Raw genomic sequence first — 15,269 nt, forward strand, 5'->3', positions numbered from 1 at the left:
TTGCTATGGCCCCTGCTTGTAGCAACCCCTAACAACATGGTCACAGTGTCAGTTCTACAATGTACAACATGAACCAGTTCAGGAGCCACAGCAAGTTTCATTATGCAATTTCCTCATCATTTAAAGGACTTTCTATTACAATATCTAGATATATATATATATACGTATATGATGTAGAGCTCATCCAGCTTACTAACACAAGCAGGCTGCCATTTCTGGGAAATACTGCATTAAAAAGTATTCTGTTACACACATCAATGTTTTATCTACAGCAGAGATCAGTCCCTGGCACTGTTCTATTGCAGCCCTGGAGAGAGACTGGTTGCTGGTCAAAACCTGTTAGACATGGTACTTTAGGTCATAAACTATAAATCTCCTTTAATATGTGCACTCATGTAGCTCCATCTGTTATTTATGGAGGTTTTGCCGACACACAGCATCTCCATCTGTCACATACATACGGTCTGTAGTAGCTCTATCTCTCACTCACACAGTCACACACAGCATCAGCAGGTAGCTCCATCTGTCACACACATACGGTCTGTAGTAGCTCCAATCTCACTTACACACAGCATCTGCAGGTAGCTCCATCTGTCATACACATAGAGTGTGTAGTAGCTCCATCTCTTACTTACACACAGCATCTGCATGTATCTCCATCTGTCACACATATACGGTCTGTAGTAGCTCCATCTCTAACTTACACACAGCATCTGCAGGTAGCTCCATTTGTCACACACATACAGTCTGTATCTACTATTTCATACATACACATTATTGCAGCTAAGTCTGTCTACTTTAGACTTGCCTGCAGATAGTTCCATCTGTGCCTCACAAACACAGTGGTTAGCTCCATCTCTAGCTCACAGACCAGCATGCATCTCTAAAAACTCACAGATGCATAGTTTTATGGTAAAGATATACTTAAACTGCAGATATAATGATATAACTGAGCTTATACAGGCGTGGGCACAGTAAACTGCCCAGAATAACGGGAAAAAAATATCACAGTGCAGAGATCCTTTAATTTGTTGCATGTCCATTTAAAGCTCAAGGACAACAACTCTATGCTAAATAAGCCATCTACCTAAAGTGTATGAGCTCATGGTTGCTGCACTTTTTTAATAGGACCAAGAGTTTAATTGCACTTTCATAATTGCAGCCGTCTGTCCCCATTGGTGCCCTTGCCTGTTGCCCTTTGCCACATGCTGTCCCTTTCTGTTGTCCCTTTTAGCCAACAATCGACCTCCTCTAGTTTCACAATAATGCAGATAGTTATACAGTATGTACAAAACACTATATTGAAGATTTTAAGAAAGGGACAATTGGACAGATCTGGGATCTCCAGCCCGTAGTGCCCTAGCCACTAAAGAACTACAACTCTCGGAATTCCATTACCCATCTGTGGTTCTCTACAGCTCCCAAAAGCAAACTTCATGGTGTAGGGTGGAGGGTCTCAGGTTTTCCTACTACTTTATTAAAAAAAAGGAAATAAAATGGTCTTTACAAGTAGGGTTTCACTTTTAGGCTTCTGGTATATGAAAGTTTACGGAAATAGTATATTCTGCCTTTCTACCCTTATTTCTGTTATTTAGGTACATGATGTATCCTAATTCCTATGCCAAGATACAATGAAATATCCTTCACAAGCACCAGTGGAACAATGACCCAAGTGACTAAATGATGGAATTCTGGCTCTGATTCTAGCTATGTACCCAGTCATATTGTACTAAAGCTATACAAATTATTCATAAAGCCTTGATAAAGATATCGATCAAGACCCCTTGTTCCAAATGCTGCAGTCTGCCCATGGTCTGCTTTCTCTGCCCTTTCCCAGCCTGCATTGCTCTGTGCTGAAATCCCTCTGTCAGCAAAGGAGATTTTCTCTGCAATGCATTAGTGTGAAAATCTGCGCCCCGTCTGCACTTCAGAAGTCTGTATAAATACATTTGCCCAGTTTCCCAGCCTCCTCCTCCTGCATGCAAAGCCTCCTTTGTGCTTAATATCCATGCAAATCCGGAGACTGGAAAATAAAGTTGTTAAGTGTATAAGGCGGCAAGGTTAATATAATATCAATTCGATTTTCTTCTATGGCCTCGGCTGTCTGATGTCACCACCATGTGCTAGTCACAGCTGTCACCTTATTTGTGTATGAATAGCCCGGGAGGTGGCTGAATAGGGTTCTAGGTTTACATGGGTGTAGCCAGTGTGCACGAGGGTTGGTATTGTCCGACTCCAGCTCCGGTCTAAAAACTAGTAGTGCTTTTTGTTACGCTGTGGCTTTGATTAGGGAACTAGAATATGCGGAGACTTGTGGAAGAGATTGCAGTAGAAGTGATCTTTGTGATGTTTCTGTCTGTGTGTGTGTGTCTGATATGAATACAATCTATAAACCAGTGAGCGATGATTTTTCGGGAAGTATTGAAGAGATCATTATGATAGACGTTGATGAATTATTTTCTGTATGTTTGTGTCAGCAAGACTCTGTGCATGCAGCTGCTGAAATGTTTATGGGGCATTAACAAAGATGGATTTCGGCTTCCTACATACAGTCATACCTCAATATTACATACCCTGATTGGAAGTTTTCCCAGTTTTGCAGTATTTTTTGTGGTCCCACCAATATATATATAATGCATAATGCATTTCCCTAATTTCACAATTTCCTACATTTTACTGGTCCCCTAAAAAACTTCAAATGGGCCTTCCACTGTAGTTGCATTTTCAATGTGAATTCTAATATGAGTTTTTCATTTATTTCTATTGGAATGGCATGCTTTCATACTGTTCATGTTCGAACTGCAAGAGGTGCTGCTTTGCTGCATTGCTCTCGATCACAAGGCAAATCAAATCTCCATATTGTTCCCAATTGTGTCTCATTGTTCTGCAACTGCATAGGACTTGTTGCATGAGATTGGACATGCTTCTTATTCCAAGCATGGCTTTTCAGCTGATATGTTCATCAAGTCACATTGAATTCAATAAATAATGGTTTGAGCCCCAATTTTTTGGCCAAAGTGGTCGAACACCTGTAACCCCGTTTCCAAGTCTTGGCACAGATGGTGGATTTTACAGAATCCTGGTGGGATACAGAAGTGTTATAATAATGACTTAATTCATCCCTGGGGCTAAGGCACATTATAAGCAAAATGCTTTTAGTTGACATACTTAGTAACAGAAATGGGTGCTCTGCTGCCACAGTTATGGTGTACTATGTATAACTACATAGCATAATGTTTGAGAGGTTTGTATGTGGGCATCAAACCTAAGATTCTAAGGGTAAAGGTGGCCATAGACGCACAGATAATATCAAACGAAACTAATTTTCGTCCGATGTTTGGTGTGTTTGGTGGAAAAAGAGCCAACAGATATCGGCAGAAGACTTGGATATCAGTTGGCTCGTCGATCGGGCTGGACGGAAAATTTTGATCGGGTGCCTTTGAAGGCACCCAAACATCGGCCATTGTTAGTGCTGAATCGTCAGATACAGGTAGAATTAAGGTGGCCATACACGGGCAGATAAAGCTGCCGATATCGGTCGTTTAGACCAATTTGACAGCTTAACCGCCAGTGCATGGGGGCTTCCGACGGGTCTTCCCGATCGATATCTGGCCACGATATAGATCGGGAAGGTTTGATTTTTAACCGACCAACCCGTCGGAGCCCCTTGGCGTATCGTAATCCGATCGTTCAGCCATACGGCCAAACGTTCGATCTTTTCCAAGAAAGATAGTAATTGTTACGTCTATGGCCACCTTTAGAATGTGCATGACGGTCAGGAGAATGTAAATGAATATGATACTAGGGCAAGTGTCGTTTATATAACGCTGGAGCTCTATATCAGTGGTGGGGAAGGGGGATCAATAATCAACTTTTAAAAAAAATGAAGGTAAATTTTGGAAGGTGTGGACTGTGGGTTGCATATTCCATTCCTAAATTCCTATATAAGTTGAAAGCTAAAGTAAAATCCAACTTTTTGGAGAAACAACCCAATAGGAGGCCAATTTCCTAACCATTGAGAATAGCAGCACTTATTAACCTCATGTTTATGTCTGTTACCCGTCCTCTTAATTGTACAGAGTTTTCTTAAAACATGGCACTTCTAACTACTGCACATATTAATGTATTTATAGTCTATTCCCCTTTTCTATACAAGTATTACTGTAACTAGAAATAAACATATAGACAATACAAACAAAAGTAAACCGTTTCGTTTGACTGTAATTTTGCTTAGTGTCTTGTTTCTTAATAAGCTTGTATGTGTTTTCCATTCCTGGAGCTAATAATTATATTTATGTCCCATTGCAGGTGCTGCAGATCATTGTATGACTGAATCATATCTAGGCAGGAGAGAACCTCAACTACTTTCAAGATCCACCATTTGTGTCTGGACTCGGCACGGAAATGGCTCGGATTAGTGTCCTTGTCTTGACTGCCTGTCAGCTGGTGCTTGGACTTCTTACTAGCTCATTAACTGACTCCTCAGCTCCAACTAATGATTGCCCCCAGCTCTGTGTTTGTGAGATCCGTCCATGGTTTACCCCTCAGTCTACATACCGTGAAGCCACAACAGTGGATTGCAATGACCTACGTTTAACAAAGATCCCAGAAAATCTCTCTTTGGATACACAGGTGCTTCTCTTGCAAAGCAATAACATTGGTAAGACCAACGGAGAACTGCAAAGACTGGTCAATCTAACAGAGCTCGACTTGTCCCAGAATAACTTCACCTCCATCCAAGATGTGGGCTTGTCAAATCTTAGCCAGCTGACTACTTTGCATTTGGAGGAGAATCAGATTTTTGAAATGACTGACTATTGTCTACAGGACTTGACTAACCTGCAGGAACTCTACATTAATCACAACCAGCTTAATTCCATCTCTCCTAGTGCCTTCTCTGGACTGCGTAATCTACTCAGGCTGCACCTAAACTCTAATAAGTTACGTATAATTGACAGCCGCTGGTTTGAATCCACCCCCAACCTTGAAATTTTGATGATTGGAGAGAATCCAGTAATTGGGATCCTAGACTTCAACTTCCAACCGCTTGTTAACTTAAGAAGCTTGGTGCTAGCGGGAATGTACCTAAGTGACATCCCAGGAAATGCATTGCTGGGTTTGGATAACCTGGAGAGTCTCTCATTCTATGATAACAAACTTGGCAAAGTTCCCCAGCTTGCTCTGCAAAAAGTGCCCAATCTAAAATTTTTGGACCTCAATAAGAACCCTATTCGCAAGATCCAGGAAGGTGACTTTAAGAACATGCTGAAATTAAAAGAACTTGGTATCAATAACATGGCAGAGCTGGTGTCTGTAGATCACTATGCACTGGAAAATCTCCCTGAACTAACTAAATTGGAGGCTACAAATAACCCCAAGCTCTCTTATATCCACCGATCCGCTTTTAGGAATGTGCCTACCCTTGAGAGCCTAATGCTAAATAACAATGCACTGAACTCTGTGTATCGTGGGACTGTTGAATCCCTCCCAAACCTGCGTGAGATCAGTATTCACAGCAACCCACTACGATGTGACTGTGTCCTGCACTGGATGGGTTCTAACCAAACCAGCATCCGTTTCATGGAGCCTCTGTCTATGTTCTGTGCTTTACCTCCTGAATACCGTGGGCAGCCTGTAAAGGAAGCGTTAGCTCAAGACCCTGCAGGAGAGCAGTGTCTGCCCATGATATCCCAAGATACATTTCCCAGTCATCTCAGCCTGGATATAGGGATGACAATTTCACTAGACTGCAGGGCAATGGCAGAGCCTGAACCAGAAATATACTGGGTGACTCCTTTGGGGCATAAAGTGACAACGGAAACTCTTTCTGACAAGTACCGCCTAAGTGGAGAGGGCAGTTTGCAGATCTTTAATGTGCAGGTTGAGGATTCTGGACGTTACACATGTGTGGCACAGAATTCTGAAGGCGCCGATACAAAGGTGGCCATGCTGAAAGTAAATGGAACCTTGTTAGATGGCACCCAAGCTCTTAGACTTTATGTTCAACAAGCAGAATCCAGTTCAGTCTTGGTATCATGGAAGGTTAGTTCAAGTGTTTTAGCTTCTAACCTTAAGTGGTCATCAGCCACCATGAAGATTGATAACCCACATATCACTTATACAGCACGTGTGCCGGCAGATGTCCATGAGTACAATCTCACCCATCTTCAGCCAGCCACTGAATATGAAGTGTGCCTGACGGTGTCTGGGCTGCACCAACAAGCTCAGCGTGCTTGCATCAACGTCACTACCAAAGGCACGTCCTACTCAATGACTGTTACTGATCAGGAAACCAGTGCTGCCCTGGCTGCCGTCATGGGTTCCCTATTTGCCCTGATAAGTTTTGCCTCCGTTTCTGTTTATGCCGCCAAAAGGTTCCAGAGAAAAAACTATCGCCACTCTTTGAAGAAGTATATGCAAAAAACCTCATCCATTCCACTCAACGAGCTCTATCCTCCTCTCATAAGCCTGTGGGAAGGAGACAGCGAAAAGGAGAAAGAGGGGACTGCAGAGGCGAAAGCTTCCCAGGTGGACACATCCCGGAGCTATTACATGTGGTAACTCTCACATTGGAAACCCAACAACAGAGCACAAAGACTGATGAACACCTTTCAGAAGAACTTCTTTTCCTTTTATTTTATTTTTTTAACCTTATGTCACTTTTCCTCTTTATCCCAGTCTACTTCTCTTCTACTGTTTCCCTTTTATTTGAATTGATGTACTTTTGTTTTATATATATAGCTATATACACTGTCTGGGCAAAGTAGGACCGGTAATTAACTATCCGTTGGTCCCTTCTAAATGTAACCCCCTACTGTTCAATATAAGGTTATCTCTAGGGATGGGCGAATTTTTTTGCCTCGTTTTGCCTCAGAAATGACGGCCATAGACTTGTATGGCGTCGCGCGTCAATAATTTTTAGACTTTAATATGGACGTCGGCAACATTTCACCTGCGGCGAATTTTTGACGAAATGAAATGGGTCAAATTCGCCCAAGCCTGGTTATTTCAAGTGACTGAGAAGTTCTTTAATCATATTAGGACAAGGAACAACAAGCTAAGAGTTTTTTTAGAGGTCACAGAACCTGCTGTGGTGGCCTTATTAGCATTACATGGGTACCACGTTTGCTGTTGGTTCTCGATTAAGCTACCTACCCTGGAGTCTTAATGATTAAAGTGTAATTTTCCTTAACTTCGAAGTGGCTTAAAGGGATTGTTCGCCTTCAAACACTTTTTTTCAGTTCAGTTGGCTTCAAATAGTTCACCAGAAATAAAGACTTTTTACCAATTACACATTTCATTTTTCACCTTCTAAAGCAGCTCTGGGAGGGGGTCGCTGACTCTGTAACTGTTCTATATTGATACATTTAGTTTTATCCATTTCTTATCTTTGTCCCTGCTGTGCAGAATTCCTGAGTTTTATTAAAGGCAGCGGTTAGAATGGATACAATAGTCGCTGATATTCCACAGATGCCACTGAGTAATCTATCAAATTTAAACTTACATTTTGGGAAAACTGTAAAAAATATCAGAAGGAAAGCAATTGAAAAAAAAAATCTTTATTTCTGGTGAACAATCTGAAAACAACTCAACTGAAAAAAAGTGTTTGGAAGGTGAACAACCCCTTTAACAACAAACAGGTGCTCATAGCCAATTGCAAGAGTTTTCCTCCAAAGAGGGGCCCAATAAACTAGAATACAGGGAAGCTGTAAGAGGTACAGGCCATTCACACATTTATATTCTAACCAGGCCCGGACTGGCAATCTGTGGGTTCTGGCAAATGCCAGAGGGGCTGCTATAAGGTCCCATAGAAAGTCAGTATTTAGTAGGCTGGTGGGGGATGTTTGGGCCTCTATGTGGGCTGACTGGTCCTCTGTGTACCTGACATGCCAGGGCTTATTTTAATTCTCAGTCCGGACCTGATTCTAACTCTCCATCTGGAAAGGTCACGGTACCATTTTAGGGTATTAATAATTGACGGGCAAGTTTTGCCTTTCGTTGAGTCGCTTGCATTTAAGTACCGCTCGCTTGAATAATGCCACGACGGACAATTCTGTGATTCTACAGTATGGATAATGCATGCCGCAGCCTTTCCAGCAGCAATATGAACTTTCTGAAGGTCAGTAGAGTCAGACATATTGGCTATGAAAATTTGTCAATGAGCATACTTGCCGCATACAAATTACAGTGTATATTATGGGACATATTAATGCCATGGTTTGTCCAGACAGTGTATATTTCGGAGCTGAGGTGCTTATTATTATTAATATATATATATATATTTTTTGGACTATGCTGTTTGATAGCAGCGTGATACTTTGGACTGGATTATTTTGATTTATTTAGTATAGCGTATCGCAGCTTTACTCGGGGGGTGAGTTTTTTTCTCCTTGTTTCAGAAATGGTTCTCCTCTAGTACCTAAAAAGTCTTTCTTAAGAAAGGGCTGCTACGAAAAGACATGGCAGCCCATAACGTGAACACTTGTTGTGATGGTGGGGACGGGCAGTTTCAGAGGGAATATCTGCAAAGTATGGACCCTCCCCGGACTGTGCCGGAAGCTCCCCTGCCGAACAAGTGAACTGACTGTATTGTTGTATCAACTTCTTCTCCGGAATTTACGGACTGATGGGAAACAGTAGCTTGAATCTTATTTTGTAGTAAAAACTAAAGCTTCCTAGGAAAGCTGTGTTAGCAATACTTTCTCTCTGGCCTTGGCTATGGGAGATTCCTGTAAAACTGTTTATCATCCCAGTGACCCCCAAAACCCATGTGAGAGATGAGCGGTTGCTGCTGCTGAATGTCTCATTGTATATTAGGTTTTCTTAGTCTTTCTTTTATTTAATGGCATTACTAGGTGCATAAAGACCTCAGGAAGAGATCACTTATCACCCTGACGTCAGGCGCCACTTTCACCGTTAGCGCATGTCAACCCTCCTCAGGTTAGTACGGCGCCCCACACTGAGGAACAAAGCCACGTAATTGTCACCGCATGTCACCTTCCTTATCAAAGCACAATGTCAATCAATCCTGCTGATGATATACACACGTTAGCCAATAGCCTATCACTCACCCGATGCAGAATGAAACCTAATACTGAGTATTGATACAGGACATAGTGTCACTTTATTCTGTACAAAATGCTGTTTTCTATATATAAAAATAAACCCTGTTTTTCACAATTTGCTGATTCAGCTGCAGTTATACCAAATCCTAAACCTTAAATGTTGTTCTTACAGTTCTCTACAATGTTGTTTACTGGGTACGGGTATGGGATCTGCTACCCAGAAACCTGTTATCCAGAAAGTTCAGAATTACTGAATGTTTATCCCCCAAAGACTCCATTACAATTAAATAATCCAATTTTTTAAAGTGATTTCCTTTAACAGATATAATTAATCCTTATTATTCGGTTTATTTAATATTTACATGATTTTTTTTAGTGGCTATAAGGTATGAAGATCCAAATCTGGGAAAACCCCCAGGTCCCGAGCTTTCTGGATAACATACCTGTATTTTAAAGGCAGTTGCATAATAGTGGGGACAAGGCTTGATTTCACAATGAAAGCCAGACATAAAACAGTAGTTTATGTTTGCAGCCCAAATGAAGTCCAGTTGCCTTGTGGGTAAAAAAACATTGCATGCACATTCTAATTGCAGTAATAAATGACCATTATTGGACTGGCTGCACTCTGTACTTTGTCCTGGATAAAAAAAACCCTTTGGCCCAGATGTCCCCAGGTTGGAAACACATGGGGGCAAATTTACTTACCCCCGAAATTGCGCCAGCGACGGCTTTGCTGACATTGCAACACTTTGCCAGGCGTAGATTCGCCAGGACAACGCTAATTCACGAAAATCCGAAGTTCCGAACACTTGCGAAGTTGCGCTAGCGATAATATGCTCAGCCGTTCGAAGTTACGCTAGCGATGCCTAATTAGCATACGGCGTGAATTTAAGGTACAATGGACATATATGTTGCAGTAACTATTACACTACACAAGGCCAGGGAACCCACTGTATAGTTTAGATGCCATATTTTAGGAAATGTAGTGGGGAAGGAGGGAACCCAAAAAGAAATGTACAATCTTTTTCAGCCTATCACCCTGTAAAAAGTAAAAGACGCCAGCGTTTTTTGGGACTTAGAAAAATGTTCAACTTTCTTTTGAGGAACTCTTTTCTACTCTATTGCACTTCGCCTGGTCTGAGCTGGCGAAAGGCAAGTTTGGCGCAACAGGTAACGTTCAGTAACATCCGTATCTTAGTGAATTTGCGTAGTTACTTCCATTCGACAGAGCGAAAATTCGCCTGGTGTTAGAGTAGGAAGTAGCGTTAGAGTCTATCTCCTTCGCTAGCGAATTTACGCCAACGTTAATGTTTATTCGCTAACGTTAGTCACTTCGCCCTTTAGTGAATTTCCCCCATGGTCTTCTTTCTGTATATTATGTATGTTATGGCAAATCCCCTATGTATTTAATTTACTTAACCTGGTCACTTTCAAGACCTGACAGCACTTGTAGGGTTAGTGGGACCAAGGAGGAAACTGCTATACGAATTAGCAGATAAAAGTCCAGTTCATGGTACCAAAGGGATTAAACAGATCAAGGTAGAAAGCCAGGCATTGTCAAAGGCAGGCTTTGTAGTCAGTGTAGTCAGGAACAACACAAGAAGGTCAAAATCCTTGAATCAGTTAGTATTGAATTGTAGAGCACTCAGGAACACTCAGGAGGAGAACCTATATTTGGGCGTTAAACCCAGGTCCCTGGCGTCTATTTATTTTGAATTTTCACACCGAAACACGGTGCAACACTGATACAGCCATGAGCACCATTAACTTGCAACACAACGGAACGTTTGGCAAGGTCACCAGATGAGCAGATCTATGTCCGGTTTGGGCACAACCAACACACAGGATCATTGGTGTGTGGGATCATACAGCGGCTCTATGGAAACCCAGTGAAAGAGGAGCACATCAATTCGCCTATAGATATCTAAAACAGGTATAAGTCAGGTTGGGCCTAGGGTGCCACCTTTTCTGGCAAAAAATACCAGCCTTCCTATATATTTATCTTTTTTCCCTATTAATAACATTGGGATCAATCATAATTTTTGCCTGCCAGGCTGGTAAAATACCGGCCAGGTAGCAACCCTAGTTGGGCCCCATGAGCTGATAAGCTTTGGATGAGCCAAATTGGTGTCTTTCATTGGGCCATGTATAAGCATCTTTAATTTTTTTTTTCTCTGAAAGAACTAGAATACACAAGCTATGTCTAATGTATACAATATATCCATATACTCAGTGCTTAGTGATGTCATAATTGGTCACTTGACTCATTGAACCCTTGCTGTAAAATATAAGTATCGTTATGGAAGTCTCATAAAAGCTGAAGGCCTTTATGTTGCCTTGGAAGTTCTCAGCGGCTTCTAATATGTTTATATTGTACAACAGGAGATGTATCATTCCCTAGGATGTGTGTTATATAGACAATTTGCTGTGTATATTGGAGTCATGAAGCCGCCATTTCCAGCGGAACTGTGAAAGCTCCAGTTGAAAGCAGCCACAGCAATTCATGGTGTTCCTGCTGAGTAAGTCTTGGCCAGATCCCCTAAGGCCTTTTGTGGCTATTCAGCTGGCAGCCTTTATACGCCTGAGAATAAAGGGACAATCCTATGAAAGTGCCGATCAATACAGGAAAATCTATTGCCTCTGCCATGACATTTATCTTTGTTTACAGTATTGTTCAGCTGGAAATGTTCAGCCCTTAGTCGTTTTTGTCTGTTTGTTATTTCCCTACAGAGTCTGTACAGACCATAAGCTGGGAAGGTAAAAATCTCATCCATCAATAGAGTGTGAAGGCTGGGGCTGCGTTTGTGCTCCTCATTCATCTGCTGCGGGTCATGGAGCCTCCTGATTTACTCACACTCACGCCACCGCCACATCCACTTACACATAATCAATTCCTTTTGTGATAAAGCCATATTCAAAGAAGAGCTGCTTAGACAGGCTTTAGTGATTGATTTCATCAAGCAAATGTATGTGATCAGAAGCCTAAGGACTTCTCCAGAGGTCAGTCCTGCAGGAATGGGCTTCAAGGAACAGTCAGGAATTGACCAACCTGCAGTTTTTTTATTGTTCAGAAATTCTATTAAAACCTACAGTGTCTATTTTATTCTCCTGTTATGTTTTATCAGGGTTGAGGAGAAGGAGTTGGCAGTACAGACACTTTAAGGGGCTAAAGCGTAAGAGGCTGCTCATCTTTGAGTTAACTTTTAGTATGATGTAGACTAGCACTGATCTGAATAAGAGACTTTAATATGAACAGGAGAGGGACTGAATAGAAAGACGGGTAATAAAAAGACTCAATAACTATAAATTGCTAGCTTTACAGAGCATTTGTTTTTAGATGGGGTCAGTGATCCCCATTTGAAAGCTGGAAAGAGTCAGAAGAAGAAAGCAAATAATTCAAAAACTATACAAAACATTAAGACCATTGTAAAAGTTGCTGAGAATGAGCCATACTAAAAGTTAACTTAAAGGTGAACCACTCCTTTAACCTCCACAGTGCACTGCAGTATAGCATGAAGGTCTGTGTAAGCTGAAACATAGGAGCCTATTGATTTATTGTCACATGAGTACAGCGCATTCAGAATGACACTGAAATGAGATGAAAATAAATACAAAACACAATTTGCACCCAAGTGTCTCTTAGAGTCAGCCCCGAAGAAGAGGCGATTTGTGGCCCGCTTACTAATCTCCCTGAATCTTCACGTGTCTCTGCCCCTGCAGCATTCAGGCTTTTTGTTTTCAGACTGAGTTTCTATTTAATAAATCAGCAAGGTATGGGACCTGTTATCCAGAATGCTTGGGACCTGGGTTTTTCCGGATAATGCCTTTCCATGATATGGATCTTCATTTCTTAAGGACAGAGACACATGCAAAGATTCGGGGAGATTAGTCGCCCCGGCGACAAATCGCCTCTTCTTCGGACGACGCCAGCTAGAATCTAAATCACCGGCAGGATGGCACTCGGATCGCTTCGTTTTCCGAAGTCGCCCAAAGTTTCCTCATGAGGAAAATGAAGTGCTCCGAGTGTCATCCTGCCGGTGATTTAGATTCTAGTTGGCGTGAAGGCTTTTTGGGAGATTAGTTGCCCAAAGAACAGGAGATTTGTTGCAGGGTGACTAAATGTCACCGAATCTTAGCGTGTGCTCTTACCCTACTTGAAAATCATGTAAACATTAAATAAACCCATTAGGCTGGTTTTGCTTCCAATAAGGATGAATTATATATTAATTGGCATCAAGTACAAGTTACTGTTTTATTATTACAAAGAAAAAGGAAATCGTTTTTGATGAAATAAAGTCTATTGGCACCAGTCATCCCATAATTAGGAACTTTCTGGATAACAGGTTTCCAGATAATGGATCCCATGCTTGTATATAATAAGTATTTGATGCATACATGCAGGCCCGGACTGGCAATCTGTGGGTTCTGGCAAATGCCAGAGGGGCTGCTGTAAGACAGTCACTATTTAGTGGGCTGGTGGAGGGGTGTTTTCGCCTCTGTGTGGCCTGTTGGGGCCTCTGGGTACCTGAAATGCCAGGGTCTGTTTTGATTCTCAGTCCAGACCTGCATACATGCCAAGCTCAGGTTGTGGCGTTGGATACCAGTCAGTTGGAGTTGTGTTTAGGGGCTGCTCCAAATGTCAGATTCCATGCTCGGCTCTTGCTTGTCAAACTGCATTTTCAGATCTCTTCTTGGCACCTTCTTAGCTGCTTAATGATCCATTTATTTACATGCTAGGCACTAGTACGCTATTCAAGTGCTTCTAAAAGAAAATTTCCTGGCCCAATAAGCCTAACACTGCACGGCACCATGCTTAAAAGGGACAATATACTGGTTGATTCTGAATTTAGGAAACATTATGTTTCTTTCCTGCTTAATAACAAATTTATTTACACAATAGCCATTGAACACCCAAAGATAAACACCTGTAACAGGGCCAGGAAGCCTTATGCAGCATGGTAGGTAATGGGCTAAAGGGACAAGATTTAGAATTAGAAAATTATTTTTATATGGTTTTCTGGATAAGGGTCTTTAGTTAATCTGGTTAATCTGGTTAATCTGGTGTGGTGTCCACCGTGGACACCACACCACGCACTGCAGGGATTTCAGATCGCACGAGCCGCTTTAATTTTAAAAGTGATTTTAAAACCGAAAACATGTGTAATACGTATTTTATTAAAGTATTTATAAAACGTTTTTCCGCACACCTTTGTTGTCCAAGGGAACCATTTGAAGATTGATGGTGTTATAAGTACACTTGGCACCTAAAAAGGTCGAGGTGGGGTTACTAGCACTGATAAATGTGTGAATGTAAGCACAAGGAGGCGTGATTCCAGAACGCTACACTATTATTGTCTTGGTTTTTTTCCCTTTTCTCTTTTTTGACACATTTTGGATTGTGTCTGTACATGAGGCCTGTTTACCTCTCACATTGAAGTCTGTGTTAGAGAGAGAAGCAGTATCCACCAGTATCTGTCATTAATCCCCTGTGTGCAGCTCCATAGGCATCAAGCAGAACAATTCCTATTTCTGTTCCTTTGCTGCTCAGTGCACATTTGTGTCAGGACCAACCTCAGCTCACACCCCCATCCATCCATCCTGCTCCAGGGAAATCTGGTCTCATTCCAAAGCCAGCTCATCTCTTCTAGCCACAGGCTGCGAGCGTTACATTGCCATGTGATAAGATGGGCTACCCAGTCAGGCAACCATCCCCCAATACGGAGACATGTTTTGTTTGCACGGAACGTTAAAAAACACAGAGAACACAGAAATACATGGTAGTTGTAGCCAGCATTTTATTTACCTTAACATGAACCATAATAAAAGGACACTGAACACATACATGATGGAGAATGGCCACAGCTTCTATTTTATTCTATTATATTAATCAGAACAATAACAACTGTTAATAACTGCTCAATACATGACTTCCCAGCCAGCCCCTGCATAGGGTTGCCACCTTTTTTGGAAAAAAATACCGGCCTTCCTATAAATTTATCTTTATTCCCTATTAATAACATTGGGATCAGCCATCATTTGTACCGGCCAGGCCGGTAAAATACTGGCCAGGTGGCAACCCTACCCCTGCATCAGATTTCTGCAGCGGGCGGCCTTAAAGGAAAACTATACCTCCAAAATGAATACTTAAGCAACAGATCGTTAATATCAAATGAAGTGGCATATTAAAGAATCTTGTCATACCGA

At 41.7% G+C, this 15,269-nt stretch overlaps 1 protein-coding gene across 3 annotated transcripts in view; it reads left to right on the forward strand.

Moving 5' to 3' along the window:
* Positions 1–7,291, forward strand: part of lrrn1.S (uncharacterized protein MGC68797) — a 12,711-nt gene extending 5,420 nt beyond the window's left edge. For 2 of the 3 annotated variants that reach the window (XM_041591256.1, XM_018259508.2), the window contains exon 2: positions 4,309–7,245. In XM_041591256.1, coding sequence (XP_041447190.1) covers positions 4,405–6,561 — 2,157 coding nt within the window. In that variant the 5' untranslated portion in view covers positions 4,309–4,404 and the 3' untranslated portion in view covers positions 6,562–7,245. 3 annotated transcript variants of the gene reach the window in all.
* Positions 7,292–15,269: the final 7,978 nt, after the last annotated feature.

Source organism: Xenopus laevis, chromosome 4S (assembly GCF_017654675.1).
Source record: "Xenopus laevis strain J_2021 chromosome 4S, Xenopus_laevis_v10.1, whole genome shotgun sequence".
Lineage (NCBI taxonomy): Eukaryota > Metazoa > Chordata > Amphibia > Anura > Pipidae > Xenopus > Xenopus laevis.